The following is a 25,962-nucleotide window of genomic DNA, read 5'->3' on the forward strand; positions in this document are numbered from 1 at the left end:
CTGTTCTTGAATTGCATTAAATTACGCTTAATTGAGCACTCTAATTTCTGGCTCTGTGCGCAATCTTTGGGAGCAAACCAACCCTCATCTTACAATAGATCGAGCTTGAAATAGTTTTCTATGATTGATTACCTGTTTGTTGAAATGGTTTTCTATGATTGATTTCCTGTTTGTTGATGTATCTCATCTAGATAAGATATTATCCATGTCCATTGTAGTAAGAGAGGAGAGTGGCCATATGCCTCTGTGCACACTGTTGCGAGTAGTTCAAGAGGGACGTGGTGTGACTGAGGTGGGATAATTAAGTGTGAATGGTGGTCAGAATAGGGTGCAATGGAGTTTTTAATAAATTATAGAGGGCTAGAGAAATGGCACAGGAAGAGCTGAATGGGCATTTGAACAGAGTGGAATCTAGTGGGATCGACAATAGTGCTGAATAGGTCATTGAGGAGTCTGAGAAGGTGGTGACCAATATCCGGGACCTGGTATTCCAGACGAAGTACAAAACTAATAAAAGTGCAATATAAGGAAATGCGGAAATCCAAAAGGAAAGATCATGATAGTGATAGAAAAAAAACAGCTCAGAAGGGACCTTGAAGAAATAATACAATACCACATACACCTTGGGGTGGCAGCCTTGAATAAAAGTTAAGTGAGGATCTGAAGATTAGAAAATCCACTTTGAGGTCGATTCAAAATCCTCTTAGAAATAAAAAAGGATTGGTTGGGTATGGCGAAAGAATTGTATGACCATGATTATAGGCGGTTTTGGCAATAAATAGAAATAATAATCTGAGTATTCTAATTAATGGGATCTCAAGTAAAGAGTGTGAGAATTATGTTACCTACACATTAGGAATGGTGGAAGTGGCTGATCGGATAGAGAAAAGCATACATGGTAATGAATGGTCATTTATTCTTTCTACCGAAGCCCTTGCTAAACTAATTCGTGAAATCAAGATCCAAGATCTCTATAGCTATGGGTCTGGATAGAATGTGCAACGCTTTATGGGAATTAGACCCTCTATTGTGGGCCTGTACATTATTTGGAGTATTGACTGCAATTAATACATTTGGAAAAATCCCCAAAACCTGGCATGGTAGTACAATATTGGCAGTGTTTAAGAAGGGACAGTGAAATGATCCTCCCAACTACAGGATGCTTGTGATGCAAAGTATTCTATAAAGAAATCATTGCCAGGATTCTCCTCACGGTTTGGTGTGAGAGTGCTAAAATATTGCCCTTCAACCAAACTGGTTTTCGTAAAAAAAAATGGGGACCATAACTCTAGAATAAAACTGTGCGATTGGAACATGCCAGGTGGCCTTTTGAGTATGATGGTGGCGTAACATACTAATACCAGGGTTCGTGTGCGCCTGGACCTGGTTGGGAAGGCTTCTAACTGGGTGAACACAATGGGGGGAGTTAAGCAGGGTTGCCTAATGGCTCCATGCTTAATATTTTATTTGGCAGATCTTCAGTTTGCCTTTGATTCATCAGATGTGTGCCCTGTTATGTTTGGGAGTTTATTACTTTCCTGGTTGGGGTATGCAGATGAGTTGATTATCATGGACTACACTTTGCACGGTCTACAAAAAATGAATTGCACGCCCTGGAACAATACTCAAGGAATAACGACATGAGGATTAATACAGTGAAAACCAAGATAATGGACTTTAACAGCGGGTATACAAGGTTGAAGAATTAAAAGTGGCCCCTCCAGGATAAGCAACTAGAGGTGGTTAGTGTTGTATTCTAACGGTATTGGTATTATGGTTCGGTTTGTGTTCTAATTCGAGAATGCATTGGATGGGCGATTGTACGGTTGGAAGGGGAGGTGGATGGTGAGAGAGAGCTGGGTTGTTCGTGTTAATAAATCAGTGCTAGCAAAAACAAAGTTTGGCCAGCCGTATGCTTTTATCTTTACAACCGGATTACCTCATTTGGCGACGAGGATAGCAACCCAGCTGGCAAAGAATCCACACGTGAATCGAGAGCGTAAGCAGTTCCGGAGGGTTTGGTCTCCCTCTGTGCCGTTTCACTCTCCCTAAAGATTACGGTGCCCTGCAAGTAACACGATGCACCAGAGCATATGAAGTTTTTAGGCAAAACGAAGCAGATTAAAGTGAAAAAAGTAGTTGACTAAAGCGATACGTGCGCATGCACATTCCAGATCAAAAGAAAAGAATTGGCAGGCGAGCTGATTCATTAGAGGAAAGGACATGTGTGCGTCAAGCAACGTGACACCATATTGAATTCAGCATTTATTTATTTTTCAACATAGAATCGCATGGCAGAATGAGAGACTGATCACTCTTACTCGTCCCAGTGGGAAACATTTTTTTTTTTCTTGTTTATAAGTGTTAAATCCTCCTGGTAACAACCCGGAAAACAATTATATCTGGTTCAGACAGTTAATCTGTCAGTAAAGAAGAACAACCACGGGAGTATAACAAAAGTGTAAACTTTCTAAGTGGCAAACTTGCAAGGAATAACGATGCACCCGCCAGCAAGTTTCTTTCCAAATCCAGGTCAGCCCAGTTTTATATGGCCGGAAGGGCGAGAGTATTGGAAAATTACTTGAGGACAGTTGAGCATGAGGGGCTGTCTGCACAAAAAAGAAACTGTTGCTGTTGCATGCTTTGGGACTTGAAGGTCAAAGAAAATATAGGGAATTACCGGATTTACCTATAGATGAAACGGGTGACATAGATGAATAGGAAAAGGCATTGAGGCAGTTAGATAAACATTACGCCCCCGAAGTGAATGTGGCGATTAACGGGTATAATTTTTATACCAGGACACAGAAAAAAGAAGAGTCAGTCGAACAGTATGTGTCTGCATTGAGGAAGCTGGCGAGCACGTGTCGGTTTGGCATTGACATTACCTTGGATGAACTAATAAGGGATCAGATAATTATCCATACTAAGGATGCAGTGATACAGGACTGACTATTGATGGTTGGAAACCCCACACTGACAGAAGCAATTGCCATTGCCAAAAGAGTTGAGCACACTCAGTTGTGCTCACAAGAAATAAAGAACAAGAAACAGCATATCATCCAGAACATTCAGAATCTAAGCGTGGGACAAAGCTCAAATAAGCTTACTCAAGAAGCTGGAGATCAAGCTCCAGTAAGTGTTCTGCGGAATAAAGGAGATAAGGAAAGAACAGAGGAGGCAAACAGAATTACAGAGAAGAGAAGAATAATTCAAAGAAACCATGGATTAGGAACAAGCAAAATCAGGTCCTTTTCAGGGCAGAGACAAGGATAGATGTTTCAGATGTGTTAGGTTTGGACATTACTCAAGCTTAAGAAATTGCCCTGCAAATGAACAAAAATGTGCAGCCTGCGGTATCAGAGGTCATTTTGCGGTGGTATGTTGTAACAAGAAAAGAGTAACAGTAATAAAGGAAGAGGAGGAGTCTGATGAGGAAAGAGTGGTAGTTATATGTGCTTCTCCAGGCAAAGATTTGAAGTGTCCACGTTTCGACATAATAATAGAAAATCATAAACTGTCAATAAGAGTGGACAGTTGCTCGACGTACACTATAATCACAAGTGGTACTTTGAAGAAAATGTTAAGTGAAGGATTCAAGGCACAAATACATCCATCAGATATCAAAAATCCGGGTGGATTCGAGGGTCAGAAATCCCCATCACCGGTTGGTTCAGGAGCGTGGTTCAATTTAAAGACAGACAAGCAGTGATTTAAAGTTTATGTAACTAAGAAAGGCGTAAATGTCCTCGGATGGGGAGACCAAGCAGCATTGAAAATAACATTGGACCTATGCAGAGATGAGCCCGTGCTGGTGGCGAAGGACAGTGACAAATGTGAAGTAAAAAGGAAGGTTGAACTAAAAAATGCACATCAGAATAAACTGGGTTTGTTAAAAAACTACTCTTTCAGGATTGTGATGAAACAAGGAGCGAGACCTGTGGTGCACAGTAAAGCTAGACCTATTTCATTTGCATTGATTGAGAGAGTGGAACAAGAATTAAATATGCTGGAGAGCAATGACGTAATTGAGAAAATTGAATCCTCTCAATGGATAAGCCCAATAGTGGTGGCTGTGAAGAAAAATGGGAAATTAAGAATGTGTGTAGATCTTAGAGATGTAAATAAAAACATTGTTGTAGACGTATTCCCACTTCCCATCATCTCAGACATGCTAAATTGCATTGAAGGAGCAGATATTTTCACTACTTCGGACTTGTCTAGTGCATATCATCAGATCAAACTTACTAAGGATTGCCAGAATTTCACTGCGTTCATCACACCATTTGGACTGTACAGATATAAGAGGATGCCTTTTGGCTTGGCATCTGCGGCTGCTGTGTTCCAAAGGACAATGTCACAAGTACTTAAGGGCTTGAAAGGAACTCTAGTATACCAAGATGACATTATAGTGTTTGGGAAAGGGGAGATTGAACATGAGAGAGTGCGGAATGTTATGTCGAGATTGAGTGAGAATGGTCTTGAAATTGAAAAGAGTAAATGTAAATTTAAAGAGAGCGAGGTGGAGTATTTAGGGCTTGTGGTTAGTGGGAAAGGATATAAGCCCAAAATGGAGGCTCTTAAAGCAATCAGAGAAGCGCCTAGTCCCAAAAGTAAGGAGGATCTTAGATCTTTCTTAGGATTGTGTGAATATTACAATATATTTGTGTAAAATGTTGCCAGCCGCACAGAACCAATGAGAAAGCTGCTGAAGAAGGAAGCAGTGTTTGTGTGGGATGATGAATGTGAGAGAGCGGCAAGCGATATTAAGAGGTGCATTTGTGAGTCGAGTGAGCTAGGTGGATTTGTGTTTGGTAAGAAGACCAAGTTGACTGTTGATGAAAGTGGTGTTGGTTTAGGGGGCAGTACTATCTCAATTATCAGAAGACAATACTGAAAGGGTCATATGTTACACGTCGAGAGCGATTGCAATATATTTGAGGTGTGTACTCATCACAAGCCTTTGATTGAAGTGTTGTCGGTACGAGGGATGAGTAGAGCGTCTCCCAGGTTGGCCAGACTGAGTCTGAAATTACAGGATTACCATTTTGAAGTGGTTTATGTGCCAGGAAAAAGGAATCAGGTAGCGGATTTCCTGTCCCAGTTGCCTTTGAAGCGAATTGAGGAGGATCAAATTGACGATGTTGATGGGGTGGCACTAGCGGTGGAAGTGACTTCGAGGGAAAAGTGGATAGAAGAGATTCGTAGTGATCCGACCTTGTGAAAAGTCATAGAATATACCAGGAATGGGTGGCCAGAGAAAAGGTTCCTGGAGGAAGGTTGTTTGCAGTTCTGGGAAATTAAAGAGGAGTGTACAGTAGAAGGTGATTTACTTCTTAGAAGAGACAAGGTGATTCCCCCTTGTAGTCTAAGGGCAGGGTTAATTGAGAAGGCACATCAAGGACACCCAGGTTCGTCGGGTACTAAGCGCAATGTTTGTTCAAAATATTGGTGGACTGGGATGGACATTATGATTTAAAGGTATGCAAGATGTTGTTGGCCTTGTCAGAATAGTGATAAGTGTTGTAAGATATTCGGGTCATCACCGGTTCAGATCTGCAAGATGGTGCAACCCTGGGAACAGCTAGGCATAGATATTGTTGGTCCATATGACAATTTAGCTGATGGTAGAAAATTTTTGAAAGTCATGGTCGATTATTGTTCTAGATGGATTGAGGTAAAAATGGTGTCTAGAATAGATTCCGTTGAGATGATCAGGTTTATGCAGCAAGTATTTAGAAGAGAGGGTTATCCTAAGGTAGTTATCAGTGATAACGGTGCTCAGTTTAGGGGCAAAGAGGTGAGTGAATTTGCCAAATGCATGGGTATTGAATGGAGATTTTCAGCCAATTATCATCCTCAAACAAATGGTTTGGTTGAGAGATGTAACAGGGTGTTAGTGGAGACAATGGAGCAAGCAGTTAACAACAATATGGTGGTAGAAGATGCGTTACAAGAGAAGGTATGGAGCTGGAGGACGTCGGCTAGAAGTGATACAGGGAAGTCTCCCTTTGAGTTGATGAAAGAAGAGTACCTAACAGTGTATCCAGTGTGGGTGAATCAGAAGTTTGATAAGCAGTAAAGACAGGCAAGTAGATCAGATGAAGAGTGTCACAACCAAAGCGAAGGTTGGTGATTTTGTCAGAATAAAGAAAGGGAGGATGGTAAGGAAGGGAGAGTCTAAATATTCTAAACCGGTGAAGGTTAAAGAGGTATTTAGGCATGCGATTAGAATTCAGGATGGGTCCATTTGGAATTTAGATCGTGTCAGTAAGTGGAGGTGGGAAGGTGAGTCGGTGAATGTGGAGAGAAGGAGTAATAGAGCGTTAGTGTTGTTTGAAGAGGATGAGGTAAGTGGGTCTGTTGGTGGTAGCGCTGTGCAGGAACATGGGTCAGTGAGAAATGATGGGTGTGAGTTTGGTGGTGACATTGATCAGACAAAAGGTAGGATAAGAAAGCCACCTACGTGGTCCCAAGATTATGTGATGAATTAGTGGTGAACAAGTTTCTATTATATTTTGTGGTTTTTTTTTTGTTAGGTTCCGTAATCCTTTTATTTGCTGCATTTCTTATTATGTTTTGTTGTTCTAACAGTTGTAGTTATCTCAATTGTGCTGTAATGTTCTCAGTTTGTTTTGATTAATTTGTTAAAGGGGGGAAATGTTGTATTCTAATGATATTGGTATTATGGTTCGGTTTCTGTCCTAATTCGAGAATGCATTGGATGGGTGATTGTACGGTTGGCAGGGGAGGTGGATGGTGAGAGAGAGAGCTGGGTTGTTCGTGTTAATAAATCAATGCTCGCAGAAATGAAGTTTGGCCAGCCGTATGCTTTTATCTTTACAACCGGATTACCTCAGTTAGAGACTATAAATATCTTGGTGTAATTGTAGATGACCAGCTAAAATAGGACAAGCACCGGGAATCAGTAAAACGAAAAGAAAGTAAAATAGTGGAAGGAATCAATGTTTTCTCAGGTATCCATGGTGGCCAAGAAAGCAATCGCTACATTGTAGAAAGCAATCATTTGCTATATCATGACCTACAGGGTTGAAATTTGGGGCAGCAAGTTTGTCCTGCTTATACAAACTCGAGGCAAAAACTCTAAGGTAACTAGTCAAAACAAGTCCAACCCTCCTGGTGGAATACCTATCCCTGGAACTTAATCGGGTCCGCTGTAAAGTAGTGTTTAGACAAAAGTTAATATTGCTGTATAGGAAACTGGCTACAGCTGAAGGAGACTCACTGTTACATTGTCTATGGTTTGCCTTTAATACCATGAATGTCCCTTTTTAGACGAGGCTTGCTGAGGAACAGTCTACTGCAGTGGGGCTTAGAATGGAGTTAATTGTGTTGCCAGTAGGGACTTTTCTATAAATCAGTATTATGTGATGTATTGTGCTCCCAAGGTAGAGATTGACAAATTGTGGTGCTCGCATCTAAATGTAATAGTATGAATTTTTGACCTACATTGAGGGTTGCAGCCCCCTGGCGAAATATCTTAAGGCATACCCATACGGTAAGATTGTACAGAAATATCTAGATATTAAATTTAATATTATGCCCTCAATGGAAGTGCTAGGTGGCCACATGGTTATCCCTAGGGGAGACAGTTTGCCGACAATTTGGTGAACGGGTCCTGGAATTCACACACCATTTGATAATAGATTATCCAAGTTTGGACAAGTTAAGAGGGTTGCTACCTGAGGAAATACTGTAATAATGGTACAATTGTTGATGTGCAATTACTATGGTTGCAATTTTTAAATGGTACTGATTTTAATGTGATTTTTTTAATTTGGAGATTTATGGATGATTCATTTAATGTGTTTATTTCGTTGGGTGATACTATCTTTTGTGAGTTGACATATATGTACACTAATAAAATTTTAAAAATGTACATTCAGAGACGACAGAGAACCACATGCGTCATCTGTGGTAGGCCCCAGGCTACGTCAACCTTGACAGAGGAGGAAATCTGGAAGCCAGTGTGTTTCAAACTCACTTAACTTTGCAATAAGGTACACCTGAGCTACAACTAACCCGAAGCACGAGAGAAAATATCAGGAGCCCAGTAGAAGGTGGAGAGAACACGGCCGGGAATCAGAAGTAAAAAGCAGGTTGAGGCAACATCACCAATATCACAGACAGGAGAAAGCTGCAGTCACGCAATGGAGGGACCAGGACACTGGGAAGAGACAGGAAGCTGCAAGCAGAGCAGTGCCGAAGAAGAAAAGGCTTTGGCGATCTGTGAACTGAAAAAGGCTCTCCAAGGAAGGTGGCTTCCAAAGACATTCTCCTACCGCAACTAAGAAAACGGGGAGAACAGAAGGCCCAGGAAGACCCACAGTGATCAATATACCATAGAGTTAACTTGTGCCTGTAGTAAGTCTGAAACTGAGTTAAACTGCAAACAAAGGACGTACAAGTGTTGGAACTTTAGAGAAAGACTGTTGAACAGCTAAATAATGAGAGAAGCGAAGAATGGATAAAAATACCCTGGAAAAAGGGGAAATTAGCTCGACATCCTGTACAAAACCAATATAAGCTTGAAGAGGAAGCAAGATCTGGAAAAGAGCTTGGAGAAAGTAGCCAATTGAACCACTTATCAAACAAAGCCCAACAAAGCTCAATTAACTTTCAGGGATATGCTGAGAACCACAGACAAGGAATGGGAAGTAATAAGAGAACCCCGAGAGGGATATCCAAAGAGAAGAGTCCAATAATCCAATTAAAGAACTGAAGTTTGGTGGAAGACGTCGCAACCGAGTATTTGCGGATTACGTTATAAAAGGACTGGTACTAGATGTACCCTCAGGAGAAGGGTCATTCTCCAGACCCAAGTTAGTTTTATAGTGGTATGTCAGGAAAACGGTAGTTTTGGACAGCGCAATTATTCCTTTTGAACATTCACGACTGACGAGCACCTTAGTTAACAACATAGGCAGGGACCACCCATAGTGATGGAGAAAGATGGGCTGTATCCTTTTACTTTAATAACATTAGACACAATGTCCTCAGTGAGTCTGTGTCCTCCTGCCTCGCCACACCACACACATCAAAGTCTCCCACCTGAACCAAACATTTGGAATAGTCCTGCATCATACAGCTAGCTGCCTTCTCCATTCTCAAAAGAATATATAGAAATACAGCATATAGGTAAAATATATCAGTCATCTCGAAAGAGTAGACTAAAACATTCTCCATCTGTAGTCCAACTTACAAATGAGTCCCTGCTTCTACAAAATGATCCTATGCACTTGGAAGTAGTTTTGCAAATTTTCCGGTACTTTGCATGCTGCTCCTTAGTGTTTCAAGTTTCCTTTTTTTAACTATCAACTGTTAAAGCCTGGGATGGAGGCAATGCCATTAGTGCATTGTTTTTGCTGTCACAAATGTGTCCGTGTTTTGCCATGCATTACATGTGCAAGGCTACACAGTGGCACCCATTACCGAAGTGTGATATTTGACGGTGCATGGCAACAATATCAGCCCAACGTCGACAGTTCCAATAGCAGCACAAAAGTGAAACTATCTAAGTACCAGGGAGCATGAAAACAAACGTTTGAGGATGTGTTAAATGTGGCACATCTATCTAATGATAAGAATTGCCCAGTTAAAGACAATATATGCTCCAAATATAAAGGAAATTGCCAATTTCTCGAAATACTGGAGGACACAATGTGGAATTATGGTCAAGATCCGTTGAGAGAGCATCAAGCAGTGGCAATGCAGAGTAAGATGAAGAAGCTCTGACACTAGTGCAGAAAACAGGTTATGAGATGCTCTGAAAAGTGAGAATTAGTAATAAATTGTTAGTGATTCAGGGTCAGATCTTACAATAATAGCTATTCAACTAATCAAGGAATGCACAGCAAAGGGAAAAGTGGCATTACCCAGACCAGATGTTAAACCACGAGTACATAATGGTCTTTTTAGGATTCCACATGTCCAATGAACTTCAAGGAATGCGCAGCAGCCAGGAATATATACACACCACCAAACTAGGTGTTTTGATTTTGGTTGGCATGAACCAAGCATGTTAAAATTTAAGCTAGATCTACGTGTAACAGTGAACAAGTATGTGCATTTCAGGATAACTAGGAAGAGCTGGATGAAAAAAATGAGAAACTATTTGCAAAGAAGTTGGTACATCTACTGCATAAAATAAAAACCCTAAGCAATGCTAGTGAAGCACAAAGTAAGACCAGTTCCATAATTGCAAGAAAAGAATTACAGGAACTGTTGAACCAAATGTTTACTGAAGGGTCAAATGAAGCCATGGAGGCAACACAGTGGCTCAGCCTTTTTGTACTCCTATGAAAATAAAGACTAGGCATGAATTTGGACAGCCTTAACACTGACATTATTACAAGCAATTATCAAAGCTTTATGTGCAGAACACGTATTATCAAGTTCAAATGCATTATTCATCCAAGCATCCAACAGCATTCATACCCCCAGTGGGGTATACAACGTCAACAGAATGCAGTTTGTACTGGCTTCTGCAGCCTCCATGTTTCAATTAATGATGCATCACATGCCGCATGATGTCAGATGTTATTGACTTTCAAGACGATGTGCTCATTTACAGAGAAAGTGCTGAAGAACACAGCAGGGCATAAGACCTAGTACTCGGATGCATGAATAAAACAGGATATAACTGAGAAAGGAAGAGGGCAAGATTACCTGGAATACAGCATATGGAGAATGGAATCTTACCCAACGTGACTTGTAGCAGCCATAAGATATTCACCTAAACCTGAAACCAAAGACCAGTTGAGGTCCTTTCTGAATACTCCACCAAATTCATTATACATTTCTCATCCAGGACTGGACATTTAAGGTGTCTGTTTAAAAAAAAGAAAAAGGACAACAGTAAGAATGAACAAAAGAAACTTAAAATCTTCAAACAAACTAATATTAATGCTCTGCGTCAAAAACTGTTCAATGGAGAAATGTACACGTCCATCATATTTGATGCCAGTGCAAATGGCGTAGCGGCCGGGCCGGAAAACTAAGAAGTCAGAAGAACAAGTAGTGGCATATGTATCCAAAACGTACACCATCAAAACTCGATTCCTCTGTAATTGAAATTAGAAATATTGGCATATGTGTGGATGATGGGATTCTTTAGGCCTTACCTCTGGGGAAGAAAGTTAAAACTACAAAAAGATCATAAGCTGCTGATGCACATATTTGGGCGAGATGAAACAAACTAAACGCCCCATGTCCCTCCACCTAGATGAGCTTGCTAAGCAGTTAAATCACAAGAGTTTGTCTCGGGGAGAACTATTATTCAGGTGGAATAATAAGCAGACGTAGTGCTTATCAAAAGAGATTACCCCTCCAGCATGTAGAAAGTGCTCCTTGATTAGTGCATAGCTGGATCCATTGAAAACCTAGCAGGTAAAGGTGTCATTAAGAGCAAGTCGTGAGTAAACCACACTGAACAAGATGAATTTATCAACCCACTTCACAACTACTTGGGCAGGGCGAAGTGAAAGAACTCTACTTGCACACCTACAATCGTAATGGAAGCGAGCACAGGAGTTCAGTTGAGGACAACTTCATTCTAAGACATCACAATTTTCTTCTACTTTCAGGAATCCGAAAGATACTTAATGAGAAAGCACAGCTAGAAGACCCCTTAACAAAGGTCTTTGATGACATATACTGGTGGGCAGAAATGAAAAATGAAAAAGAACACTGTAGCGTGCAAAACCAGCGATGAGACAGAGAAGTACACATACCACATGGAATGTGCTCCAAGATGGGCCTGGATTTTTATAAGACGAAATGATAAAAATAAGGATGTATACTGTATGGCAACATGCATATCAACTATCTTTGTAAACCTGTAAAAGTATTAGAAAGTTTTTTTCAAATAGGTTGTTCTCCCAAAATGATAACTGACAATGGATTGCAACTTTCCTCTAGATAAACTACCAAGTATCTAAAATTTTAAAGCTTTGCATATTATCGAACTGCCCTATATATCCCCCCCCCCCCCAAGCCAACAGCTTAGTGGAGCGTATTTACAAATTCAGAAACTACAATAGAACCCCATTTTCTATGTGACTTGGATGGGCCCGATCAGACCCATTTCCTCTTGGGATATCTGTTACTAAGATCCAAACGGCATTGATATCCATAAAGAATTCTGAACAGGCTCAGACTGAGTTGTACTGAACTATATGTTAAGCTTCAACATTGAATCAGGAGTGGAAGCTAAACGGAGCAACATAATCTCTGCATTACTCCTATACAGACTTTTCTCCCCAGGAAATTGAAATTATTTACACAATTAGTTAGTTGAATCTGCAAGTTTTATAAATAACAAAGTTGCAACTTTACTTTTCTGAGTCTTTTATTTAATCTCTACAATTGAACACACAATACACAGACATTTGAATGATCTGTTTAAAAAGTAGCTGCTATAGTCCTTATCAGACGCATTAGTATTTTCAAGTCTTTTCAGACCTCAGCGAGACTACTTGCTCATTGCGCTGTCTCTAAACATGCCTAAAAATCTGTTGATAAAAACAAACTTGCCTATAATGTTTCTGTTTGCTTTTAGTGTCTCTTCAAAAGCTTGCGGAGGAGTCAGATTTTGTTGTCGTTTCTTGCTCTTTAACAAATGAAACCCAGGGTATCTGCGACACCAATTTCTTTGGAAGAATGAAGAAAACATCTATATTTGTAAACACAAGCAGGTAAGAGCTGAAAGAGCTTTTGGCTATATATTTATATAGAAATGTTCAACTCAACCAGAGATGAAAAGATAAGTTTACTTTGGCATTTTTGGTATTTACCCTATAGCATATATATTTACTTTGGCATGTTCGATATGCAAGGCATAAAATAAGCAGTGTCGCATAGCAATTTGCTATGCAATTCTGTAGGTTTGCTTATCAAATGGATACTTGTGTAGCAGAGTTTGCTATTTAGGTTGCCCTCTTCAATGAAAGCACAGCCTGCTCTGCATTCCTCTTTCCCTCAGTGCTCTCTTCACCCTCTTTTCTCTGTTCACTTCATGTGCTAATGGAGAGAGAGAGTGCAGCAGTAATCATCTCCTCCACTCCTAAGTGCCAAAGGCATGTGTGTGTGGGAGTGCTTGGCAAGAATGTCTTTTCTTTTTCAAATTGCAAACCAGAAGTAATATGGATGATACTTTTATTCTGCTTTCTGTATCCAGTCTGACAAAGACCAGTATCTGTCAACTTTATATTTTTTTAAAAAGACAGTCATGCAATTCCATTGCTAAAATATAAATTGTTATATAATGCATAATTACAGTATTGATACTTTAAGACATTGCATCATCGCATGCTTTACAGTAAAGTTTAGGTTAGTGTATCTACATTTCATAGTGCCAACCAGATTTCATTTTTTTGGGGAAGATGCATCATATTGACAAGTGACCACTTTGAGAATGTACATGATCACATGATCAAATGCTTTTGAGGGCAAACCTAGTTCTGTAACCTGCAGGTTGCATACATCCTTCAACTGGTGCGCAACCCATACTCCTTGACATTTATGTTATTACCCTGTTGCTTAATATCCGGGACTCTGAAAGTGAGATGACCACAAACTACAACAATCCTCCTAGTTTGTCAAGTTCTCTGTCTGCTACGCAATCCACTCTGCTTAGTCTTTATTTCCTCTTACATGATGAAAGCACAAAACGATCTAGATGCTTACGTAAAGTCGTGATCAATAGTTCCTTCCCGTCTGTACAGCTACAGATCTACTGCAATATCAAACACTGTAGTTCGCCGCCAGAGCTTGCTTTTCTTTAGGTTTATGAATGTATTATATATTACCACCTGCAGGAGGCAGCTGGCCAAACTGTTTCAGAGCCTTTTTAATGATAGCTATTTTTGCCCATTGATGCAGCTAACCTTTTACATTTTACAGACACTCACCTGTGGCTCACAAAGTCTTTTTGCCCACTCGCACAGTCAAGTAGATTGTATGAAGGGCGAGCAGCATTACAAGACATGTTTGAAACTTTTTAACATTTTCTTTGTTTGCAGTAAATGTCCAACAAAAGTTCACTGTGCATGGCTGGATTCTGGGTGGCAGCAGTGTGCTTGACAAAGTGGGTTTATATTCACATGCACCATTTTAAATTTGTTGTCCGCCATTGCTATGGGTGGAGTGCATTTCTCTTAGGTTGAATCGGTAAACTAAGTTATCTGACCTGCAGGTCTAGCTGAAGTTTAAAGAATTTGCAAGGCCTCACTAATGTCTTATTTCAGCAGTATGCAAAACTGCTCTATTATTGCTCATTTCATATCTTGGGTACAAATTACTTCTGGTGACATTAACAATATTAGCAAAATATTGCTAATCAGATGGGTCGGTTTGCTAATCAAACTTTATTTAATTAGCAAACTCTGCTAATCAATTTTTGAAAACTAATGTATGCCTTGATATGTACACAAGTATATATCGGTGACATTTGTGATGTCATCTTTGATGTTACGGGTGTTAGTTTTAGCAGTGCACGGTGGTGGCGCGAGTTATGGTTGCTTAGCTTACCATAACTGTTGCGGGTTTTTTTGTATTTTTCTTTTTGGTTTTACCTGTAACCATAACATCCCTGTAACGTTTTTCCATAGAATTTCATAGGTTTTTGCTAGTGCAATTTAACCATAACGTCCCTTTAACAATGTTTTTGTTAGTGAATTTCATAGGTTTTTAGTAGGCCACTGTAAGCAGAACGTTGCTTTAGCATATCGTTTTCTAGAAAGAAGAAAGGTATTTAGTACGGCAACATAACCATAACGTCCCGTAGACAACGGTTTGTTACTAATTCTTTGGCTGCTCTCATGATAAACATGTGGAAAGGGCAAATTGTCTGGTGTATGTATCCAATGGTGCTACCGCTTACTTTTCCGAATAATGTTGGCATATCGTACCAATTATAGATGTACGTAGTAAATGTTGTGTAGTGTGGCAGTAGGCTCTCTTTTTGTGTTAACGGGGCATGATAAATCTGTGCCGCACAATACTGGCCGAGATGAGTACAAATTAGCAATATGGACGTTTCCTAGGGACGCTGCACCTGGTTGGTGTGTGTGCAATCACACTGCAAGTATCCGTAGGACTCCATTAGTGGCCGCATGGCCGCATCTTCGAATGCACTTTTAAGTATTTGTGGAAGCGCACGCATTTTCGTTCCACACCTAGACCCATGCATAGGTCATCCACTGTATGCTAGTAACACCACCCCTGTAGCCAGCCCTACGGAAACATGCAGTAGGCTACCGCATTTAAAGTACTGCTACCGACTTCGTGGGTGGCTCTGCAAACCTACCAATGTGTGGCTACAGTAATTCTAACTGTAGTACGGCCACTGTTAAACAAGGAACAGCAACCTGCATTGTCACGTGGCCGTGTTAAATGTCGCATTACTTTAATTTATCCGCTGCTTGCCTTTCCATGACTCGTGAAACAAATACATTGTGTCTGCACTTAGCGGTGTGATGGAAAGTATCAAGAGGTCGCCTGCCGGTCATACATTTGAAGAAAACCTGTAACTGCAGGTGACACTGTTTGTACTTGGTCTGCAAAATGGCAAAGCTGCTGCACCTTCCTCACGCACATACTAGTGCATGTAAAGGAAAGTAAGGAAACCGCAAAATATGCAGAGCGCAAACATCCTTAGTGTCGGTTAGAAAAGTGCTGTAGCTGCATGGGTCGCACAGAATAAATGGCTTCCTGCTGCACGTAATGAAGCTGTGTTTCCCTTCCTTGTAAAACATTATTTTATTACACAATGTATGTATTTCCGTGAACGCTACCCCGAACACTAATGGCGTAGCATAAAGTGTTTCTACTGGATATGACGACAACTGAAAACGCAGCACAAGGGACCAGTGGGCAGTTTACCGCCCTTCCAGCAATTACGTAGGGTACTTTCATGTACAGCATTTTGCACATCGGCTGGGAGCAACAAGAGGGGCACTCCTGTAGGGCAGCAGAGCTGTTAAACAACCTTTGCAAAGCATATGCCGCGCTACAGACCCTTACCCCGAAAAGGCAATGTATTGTGCATGTACTGCAACGTGCTAATGTAGATAGGGAAGGTACTTGGAACAGTGTGGGATCGGTCCTTACGGGAGCATTACAATGACTGGTGCCTATGTAGATGAGGACCACCCAATAATCCAGTCTCCCGGGACGTCCCCTATAGTATCCAGACAGGTGCTGCCCCTTCTGTACCAGACCTTTCCTGCCGTTCCTTCTGTGGCATGTGTGAGAAATGATATTTAACTGTGAAAGGGGAAAAGGTAAATAAAGAAAGCACCTTTCACAGATCACCAACAGAGTTGCCAATGCACGCATTCAGGGCGGGAGGCGTGGCAGTGTGGTAAACACTGTACATCAATTACAAAGGGGGTCGCTGTACAAAGGTTTTTTAGGTGTTCCAGAGCGTTGAGAGCCACAGCCCAACACGAAGTATAAAAAAATGTCACTACTTTCAAGAAGGGCACCAAGCCAATTTAGCAAAAATCTGGATGGCTGGCATAGTAAGAAAAACGTAATAGCTGGGCAAAAGTATTCGTGCTGTGAAACGTCATAGTCCCATGGGCGAAGGATGCCATTGGCACATGTCGAACAAAGCCACAAATACTCTTCTTTGCAATGTACCGCGCTGTCTGCATTCACAGACCAAATAGGAAATGACGCTGCCACATCGGTGGCTGTACAATCCCATAGAAACGTATGCAAGAGATCTGAAACAAACGCATGAACTGGGCAAGTGCCTCCTTCATTGCAAATAGCACTTAAGGTTGTGTAACATGTTGCGCCATTTTCCCTGCACAATGAACAGCAATAATATCGGCATGATTGCGTGTCACCAAAGTGTCGCATCGAGAAACCAAAATCTGGCACTTCCTTGTAGATACTTGTTAGGAAAGATTTCGTAATTGTAGGGAATTTTCCTTCCATGTGGCAACCCCTAAACTTTTTGCTATTGTTTTTAACCTTGTTCTTGACTTGTTCTCCGGACGACAGCAGTGCAAAGGAGGATTCCTTCAGCGGGTCACCAGCGATTCCTCGGTCCAGCCTCGTAGTTGCAGGATACTTGGCTCCTGTATTCCTTCGTTCGTGAGAACTCAGGAGATCGACATGGTAGTGGTGTTTCCAGCCCCCTCTTATCCACGGTTCCCTTCGCGCCAAAACGGAGGGGAGCCAATGGGAGATCCGCTCATCAAAACACATACCATACGTGGACCAATCACGGACCACGGTGGTCCCAGGCATTCACACCACCCTAGACTCTCTGGCACCCAGGATGTGTATTGGGACCAGACATCCCAGCCCACACCCTGGAGGCACACAAACGACATGTAGAAGCCCGCGAAAGCAACTGCGTTTCGCGGGAAAGTACATGCCCAAATAAGGAAGGCCCCGGGTCGCCGGACCTGGGGAAGGTGAAGGGAGCAAGACGGACAGTGGACAGGACAAAGGAGCCTCGCGGCCTGGCCATTTTGGGAGCCAGGCCACCATTTTGGGTTCAGTGCAAAAACGTGCTCAGAACGCCAAAAGGAGCTCAAAATAAACAAAACGATCGCTGCCACCATTCCAGTCCCTGAATGACTTGCACCGATCAAATACCATCCTAAAAGAGTATCTAGGGCCTGTAGAAGTTGACTGACCAGCTTACAAAGGAGTTTGGCTCTGCAACCGCCGCCAGGTTGTGTTGTATTGCGAGTCCTTGTCCCTCTCCCACGCTTCGTACGCTTGGCGTCCCCAGGTCTGAAGGGAGGAGGGTTCATTTGGCTCGAATACACACGGCCGCTCCGTTGTCCTGTGCGGCAACAAAACTGTGCCGGTTTCGTCGATTGGGACGTCTTTTTGCTCTACACGACTACAAAGCGTTCCCTGCTCTTCTGAACCTGCCAGCTGCTGAAACTATCGTGGAGAAGCCTGGGTCTGCTTGCTTCGGGGACCGGTGAGTAGTATATCTAGGATCTGGTCGCCCTCCTGCAGTATCCCATTGCTTTTCCCTGCTGTGTAAAAACAGCACCCTTTTGCCGCGCTCGCGCTCTGCTTCTGCCCGCTGTGGAGGCTGCGCTTGAGTTGCGGAACCTGTTCTTCTTCTGCTGTGCACTAACGTGAACCGCCTGACTTCCTCCGAAGAGCTTCCCCTTGTGCCCGTCGGCACCGGCGTGGCAGGTACTTTGAGCACAAGGCTCCACTCTTCGCAGGGCTCGGACTTCCATCTAGTTAGGTGCCTATGAAGGCGAACTGAGTCGAAAGCATTATCGCACTGCCTGTTTTCCTTCCCTGGCAGGTGGACTACATATTTCGTGCTTTAAACGCTTGCGACTGTGTATTTGTATATATATTGTGTTGATATGGTATGTGTTGGTTTAATATTGTGATATTGTGATTTTCTCGCTACGGTCATTATTTTAAAGGCCTTAAAATAAATGTGTATCTATTTTTGATATAACAACTGTTTGGAGTAGTTTGTCAGCGCTCTTGCTTTGTGTGCTCACTGCGGGCTTTCAGTCACCCTCACCCCTCTTGAGACCTAGTCTTGACCGCCGCGATCGCTACCTTGATTGGTCTGGCTTGTCCAGAGGTTACCCTGTTCCAAGTAATTAGGTTGGCCTTCTGAACTTCTGCGCCACCAGGACAGAGTTCAGAAATCCGTCTTAACAATACTCCATAGCACTACACATGCACATGATAGATTACAAAATGAGTAGCCACTGCAGTGTGTTCCATTCACTTTCCCTCAATGTATGTCGGAATCCCCTAAAACCTGCACGCTGTGCCTCGTGAAACACACAGCCATAACCTCACCCTCTGCATTTCTGTCGACAAATACAGTGTACTACATTCTATCCGTACACACCACACCCACAAACTTTATTGCCCAATCCCATAGCTTCTGCAGGCCCATTTCTATGGATGTCCTCTGCAAAAGGGGCGTATGTAACACGTGCCACCCTGCAACTATCACAATATTTTCTGCTGGGCGCAAGTGGGAGTGGGGGAATAATTTGCGGTCTTCATATTTAAATGTGTGTTTTCAACGTCCGCTCACATTCTTATAGTAGGGTCTTCACTGCAATGTGTAGATTGTGAAACAACATTTAATTGCCACTGTGTGACAAAGAGATGCCATTTGCCTTGAAAAGGTTGTGGAGGGTGTTTTTTTTTCTATTGGGTCTTTGCACTTGGGTTCTAGGTGTCCCCACAGATTTCTGAGATATACAATGACTTGTGAGGCCCGCACTTGTTAGTGTTTAAATGTAAGTTGAACACTTTATTTCATATATTTTTCATTCATATTATCCACATAGGTTAGTCCACTTAGTGCCTATTCTATTTTGTTTCATTGACATCGGTATGACACAAGTTATTTCACTTTGTGCATTTCTTTGTGACATTAATTGTGACTTTTCTGGTGATTGGTGCGTTATTTCTTTCTTTACAAAAGACATTTGTGCCAACGTTTCTCTGCACGTGTTACTGTTTCGACCTTTCTTGGGCACATTCTTTGCTTAGTGTTGTGTCAGTCTTGTGTTAACCCTTTGCATTTCAGGGCATACATTTCAATTAGGTGACACACGTCAATGTTACATAAACATTTCGATATATACATTGGATTGTTTTTCATTTGTTCTTTTTTCTTTCCGAGAGGGAACGTCACTGGGTCTCCATCAGGCAAATCCACTGTTGTGTAGTTGGGGTTCTGTGTTTGCTTGATCTGTGTCCTTTAGTCTCTCAAAACAGTATTCTTATTTCAAAGCATGTATATAGCCCTGTTGTGAGCTTTGATCCTTCCGTCCATCCTTGGTCCTGTGTTTGGGTCCACCTGTCCTTCCTGTTCCTTGCCGCAGAGTGACTCCGCTGCAAGGAACCGGAAGGACAGGACAAAGGACACAGATCAAGCGAACACAGAACCCCAACTACACAACAGTGGATTTGCCTGATGGAGACCCACTGAAGTTTTCTCTCTCGCAAAGAAAAAAACAAATGAAAAACAATCCATCAAAAAGTTTATGAAACATTGATGTGTGTCACCTAATTGAAATGTACTCACAAGTTTGAAATGTACAAACAAGGCCTAGGCTCTTGAGTTCAAGGCCTACGGCCTTCGGCCATGCACCCAATAGTCTAGGCCTTGAATACACCCACAGCAACGTAATGCCACCATGCATGTCACCATGTCAGCAAGTACGACAATCCACATTCACACCACAGCACTCCTACCCAAACCGGTACAGCGCCATGGCGCTAAGCAACACCAAATTGCACAACTTAACATAAGGCCCATATGGGCAGCTAACATTAAGCACAAACAAAACACTTATGCATGAAAACAGGTCGCAATTACCAGAATCCACAAACACACCACAGCCTCCACCACCACTACCCACAGCCATTCAGAAAATATTGTGTCACTAACCACAACATTTTCACAAAATTGGGCCTACTTGAAGAAATCTGCACACAGCATAGGCCGTGAACACACCCACAGCAACGTAATGCCACCATGCATGTCACCATGGCACCCACTACCACCATCCACATACACACTACTGCCTCCAGCACTCCTACCCAAACTGTGCACCGCTATGCAGCAACAAATTGCAACAGTGACGATAATGTGCAAAGAAAACACTCTCTCCTGCATCCCTGTGCACTTTCATTCACTTACTATGGGCGTCCCCTCTTCCATTCACAAAGTACTGTGTCACTGCCAATCTACCCACATTCTGCTCACAACACTAGCCCTACTGCAACCAATCTGCACATACCAAACTATGCAAGCACCACCCTGTACCAAATGCAGAGGCAAACATGCGTTCCTGCGGTGGGTATGTTGCAGCCCTACGCTTTTGAGTGCATGCCCTACACCCTATGGCCTTCGTCCATGCACCCAATAGTCCAATCCTTCCACAGACCCACCGCACCTTCATTCACCCGTGCATGCCACAAAGTCTCCAACTATCCCATAACATCTGCAGCGCACAGCCACCCGCGCTCCCACCCACCCTACGTTATGTGCAAATCACTCTCCTTCTGCAATTCACCTGCCACCACTCACCATGAAAAGATGTCACTGCAAACCGGTCGCCGCAGAAGCTACGGGGCCGTTAAGACAGCCGCCTCCAATCACCACACGGTACTCACCTACATATGTCACATTAACCACTTCTCACTCCCCCACCCGCTCCCTCCCTTATTGGCGCCAACGCATTCCATATGGTACATTTTCCAGACGCTTCCGCCGCCGCACTGTCCTCCGATACACCATAGCGGCCTTCCCAAAAAATGTTGACGTACACAACGCTTCCCTCCAGCCAACCTCCAGCCACATCCAATCTTCTCCGACAGCACGCCGTACCGTGAGCCAATGACACTTCTGTCCGCGGAGCGAACCGGGAAATGGGTCCGCGGAGCGGACTCGGATATCACACATTTTTTGGGATGTGCATTTCAGGTCTTCGCAACAAAACTACTGGTCGGATTTCCACCAAACACACAAAAGAACAAGTTACTTTCTTACCTGGTAACGTTCTTTCGATGGGATGGTCCGACGACATATTCCATATCTATGACATGTAATCACCACAGCTGTGCTGCTTCGGAAACTTTTTTCGGCGTCTGCGTCCTGCGTCGATGTGCCGTCGTCGAGGACCTCCTCCGACGTCCTCCGATGTGATAAGTAGGACGCACGACGCCCGTAGCCTCAGTTGTAGTTTTTTTCCCCAGAACGTGTGACATAAGTCAACTGCCAGTCAGACACAAAGCCTTGCGGAACGTAAGCTGCAATCGCAAAAGAAATTCTGCAGCGGGGAAGGCAGGGCGGGAGCGATATGGAATACGTCGTCTGACCATCCCATCGAAAGAACGTTACCAGGTAAGAAAGTAACTTGTTCTTCGAGGGGATTGGGTCCTCCGACGTATTCCATATCTATGACAGACTCCCAAAGCAGTACCAGAGCAAGGAGGAGGGAAAGAATTTAGAATCAAAATTTAGAATAGCCAATCAAATAGCAGAGCAAAGGACCGCCTTGCCAAAGGCCAGATCCTGCCCTCGGATGGAATCGAGGGAATAGTGACGTACAAATGTATGTACTGAAGCCCAGGTGGCTGCATCACAGATGTTGCGAATAGGAACACCCCTCTGCAGTGCAGTAGATGCAGCCACACCCCTGGTAGAATGGGCCCGCAAGCCAGCCGGTGGGTCCTTACCCGCCAAACGGTAACACTCCGAGATGGCTAAAATAATCCAGCGAGACAAAGTCTGTTTCGTCACAGCTTGCCCCAAACGCTTCCCAGCGTAACCAATAAAGAGTTGATCATCCACTCTGACCCGGGACATGCGTGAAACATAAAAGCTTAAAGCTCTCCTAGGATCAAGCCTATGGAGCCTCTCCTCTTCCTTACCAGGATGCGGAGGAGGATAGAATGCCAGAAGAACAACCTTCTGGGCCAAATGAAATTCCGATACTACCTTCGGAAGAAAAGGACGAACACGAAGGACAACCCTGTCCTTGTGAAATACAGTGAAGGGAGGCTTAACTGAAAGTGCCTGTAACTCACTCACTCTGCGAGCGGAAGTAACCGCAACTAAAAACACAGTTTTCAGAGTTAACAGCCTCAAAGGGCAAGAATGTAAAGGCTCAACCGGAGCACCCATAAGAAACCTAAGAACAAGGTTTAAATCCCAACCAGGCACCAGGAAAGGTGACGGAGGGAACACATTAGTGAGCCCTTTCAGAAACTGTGAAATTAAAGGGATTTTAAAGTAAGAACACTCTTCAGACGAGCGCTTAAAGACTGACAGCGCCACCAGGTAACCTTTAATGGTACCCACTTGCAAGCCCCTGTGGGCCAAAGAAAGTAAAAAGGACAGAACCATGGGGATGTCGCATGCAAAAGGATCCACATTCTGAACTCTGCACCAGTCGCAGAACTTACGCCAACGGCAACGGTACAAAGACTTTGTTGCTGGCCTCCGGGCCGAAAGCAACACCTCCATCACGTCTTCAGGGAGGTCCCAATCCTTATACCTCAACCTTTCAGAAGCCAAGCGTGAAGGTTGAGGGATCAGACCTCTGGATGGAGAACCTGACCCCCCTCCCGTGAGAGCAGATCGTCTCGGTAGGGAAGGCGACGTGGAGGGCAGATGGACAAGTCGAGAAGGTCCGGGTACCACGTCCTCCGAGCCCACGCCGGAGCAATGAGGATCATCCGGGAACCGAACTTCCGTAACCTCCGCAGCACTTGCGGGATGACGGGGACTGGAGGAAACGCGTACAGCAGCGGGAATGACCACTCCACCACGAACGCGTCTCCTAAGGCTCCTTTTGGAGGAAATTCCCGCGAGCAAAACCTTTCGCACTTCCGGTTGACACTGGAGGCGAAGAGATCCACTTGAGGGGACCCCCAAAGGGCGAAGATCTCCAGGAGAATCTCCTGAGCCAACTCCCACTCGTGAGAGATCGCGCTCTGCCTGCTCAGAGCGTCCGCCGTCACGTTTTCGGCTCCGGCCAGATGAACTGCCGAGATCGAAACTTCCTGCTGGATGGCCCAGAACTCGAGCTGCATCGCCTCCCTGCACAGAGGAAGTGACCCTGCCCCCCCCTTTTTGTTGAGGTAGTGCATGGCCACTGTGTTGTCCGTCAGGATCAGGACATTCTTCCCTCGCACAGACGGCAGAAAAGCCTTCAGGGCTAGCTTGACGGCCCTCAGCTCCAACAGACTGATATGGAGTCTGGACTCCGACGGAGACCAACGACCGCTGACTGTCAGCCCGTTGGCATGAGCTCCCCATCCCGTGAGGGATGCATCCGTCACGATCGTCACCTCCGGCCAGGGAAGCCAAAATGGAGCCCCCTTCATCAAGTTGCCTTCGACGGCCCACCACAGAACGTCCTGGGCGACCGAGGACGGCACCTGAATCGAGTCCGACATCCTGCCGGAGGACTGCGACCATTGCGTCTTGAGTGCCCACTGTAAAGATCTCATCCGCAGGCGAGCCTCTGGCACCAGAAGAATGCAGGATGCCATGAGGCCGAGCAACCTCAAGAACTCGAACGCTGGGAGCGTCTGGGCATGCTGAAACTTGTGCACCATCTGCTGAATGTGAAGAGCCCTCACCTGGGGAGGAAAACACTGCCCCAGGGAAGTGTCGAGCACTGCTCCGATGTACTGGAGCCGCTGTGTTGGCGTCAAATGGGACTTCTTTAAATTGAGGGAGAAGCCCAGCCTGTGAAGGGAGCGACAGGTGACCGATAGATGATCCAGGACTTGCTCGGGAGAGCTCCCCCTGATCAACCAATCGTCCAGGTAGGGGTAGACGTGAATCCCCCCTTGCCTGAGATGCGCTGCCACCACCACCATGAGCTTGGTGAAAACCCTCGGGGCGGAGGTCAATCCGAACGGCAGGACCCGAAACTGAAAGTGCGAGTCGCCAACCGCGAACCTCAGGTACTTGTGCTTGGGATGGATCGGCACATGGAAGTAAGCATCCTTGAGGTCGAGTGACACCAACCAGTCCTGAAGCTGAAGGTCCTGGAGGACTTGAGAGAGAGTAACCATCTTGAACTTGTCCTTCCTGAGGAGTTTGTTCAAACCGCGCAAGTCCATGATGGGTCTCAATCCCCCGTTTTTCTTGGAAATCAAAAAATAAGGGGAATACCATCCCTTGTTCCTCTCCGCTACAGGCACCAGTTCTATGGCGCCTTTCTCCAGCAGGGCTTGAATTTCCTGCGCAAGGAGCGGATCCGGACACCGCAAAGAGAGGTTCCCCGGTGGATTGTCGTGAGGCCTGTGCCGAAAGGGAAGACAGTAGCCGTGGGTTATGATCTCCAGAACCCACACATCTGAAGTAATGGCTTGCCACTCTACAAGATGCTGCGCCAGCCTTCCCCCAACCGGCGAACCATGGGACATGGCCTCATGACTGAGTGGGAGCGGCTGCGGCGTTACCTGAGGGCAAAGAGGCAACTGCCCGAGCGGCCTTGGCACCACGGGTACCCTGTCGTCCACCTCTGGTACCCCTGCGTTGGCCTCTTTGACTGCCAGCTCCTCTCGCTTTACTGAAGGACGAGTAATGGCGAAAGGAACCACCCCTCCACTGCTGTCCCCTAGGACGAAAAGGCAGAGGTTGGCGAACTGCAGCGCCCAACGACTTCGCTGCAGCTTTCGAGGTCTGCAACCTCAAGGCTCTCGTCAGCCTTGCTGCCAAAAAGGTGCTCACCGTCAAAGGGCATGTTGAGGAGCCGGGACTGCACATCCGGAGCAAACCCCGACTTCCGCAACCACGCAAACCTGCGTATCACGGTGCTCGCCGCCATGGACCTACTGACGCATTCAGCTAAGTCCAAACCCGACTGAACGGACTCACACATGGCATCCTTACCATCCTGGACCATAGCAAGGAAACCATCCCTTTCGTCCCCTTCGGGAATATGTTCAGCCGCTAACGCAACACAGTTCCACAGAGTGTGCGTGAAACGCGACAAGGCACAAATGGAGTTGGCCGCCTGAAGCGCCATACCACCAGAAGAAAACACTTTCTTCGCCCAGCCATCAAAACGTTTGTCGTCCCTATCAGGAGGGATGGTAGGGTACGACGCCTGCTTCGCCGGGGCCGTGGCCGCCTGCACCACCAAACTCTCCGGAGTGGGGTGCCTGGTCAAGTAGCAGGGGTCGCCACTGGATGGACGGTATTTTCGCGACAAGGATCTGCCCACCGCCGGGAGACTCTCCGGAGCAGTCCAAGCCGCTGCCACCCTTCTCTGTAAAGCCATATGGAACGGCAGAACCGGGTCAGTTGGGGGACCAACATCAAGGATGTCCGTCAGATCATCCTGCACAAACTCCCCTGGGGGAGCAGACCATCCCAAGTACTCAGAAACCCTAGCCATAAGGCGCCGGTACGAGGAATCGGCATGAGAGCCAGGCTCA

General features: G+C 44.6%; 1 protein-coding gene across 1 annotated transcript in view; it reads left to right on the forward strand.

Moving 5' to 3' along the window:
• GRHPR (glyoxylate and hydroxypyruvate reductase) overlaps nt 1-25,962 on the forward strand; it is a 315,324-nt gene that overhangs the window by 189,718 nt on the left and 99,644 nt on the right. The window contains exon 7 of the mRNA XM_069630480.1: nt 12,581-12,716. Coding sequence (XP_069486581.1) covers nt 12,581-12,716 — 136 coding nt within the window. The remainder of the gene's footprint in view (nt 1-12,580; nt 12,717-25,962) is intronic.

Source organism: Ambystoma mexicanum, chromosome 6q (assembly GCF_040938575.1).
Source record: "Ambystoma mexicanum isolate Mex_15411 chromosome 6q, UKY_AmexF1_1, whole genome shotgun sequence".
Classification (NCBI taxonomy): domain Eukaryota; kingdom Metazoa; phylum Chordata; class Amphibia; order Caudata; family Ambystomatidae; genus Ambystoma; species Ambystoma mexicanum.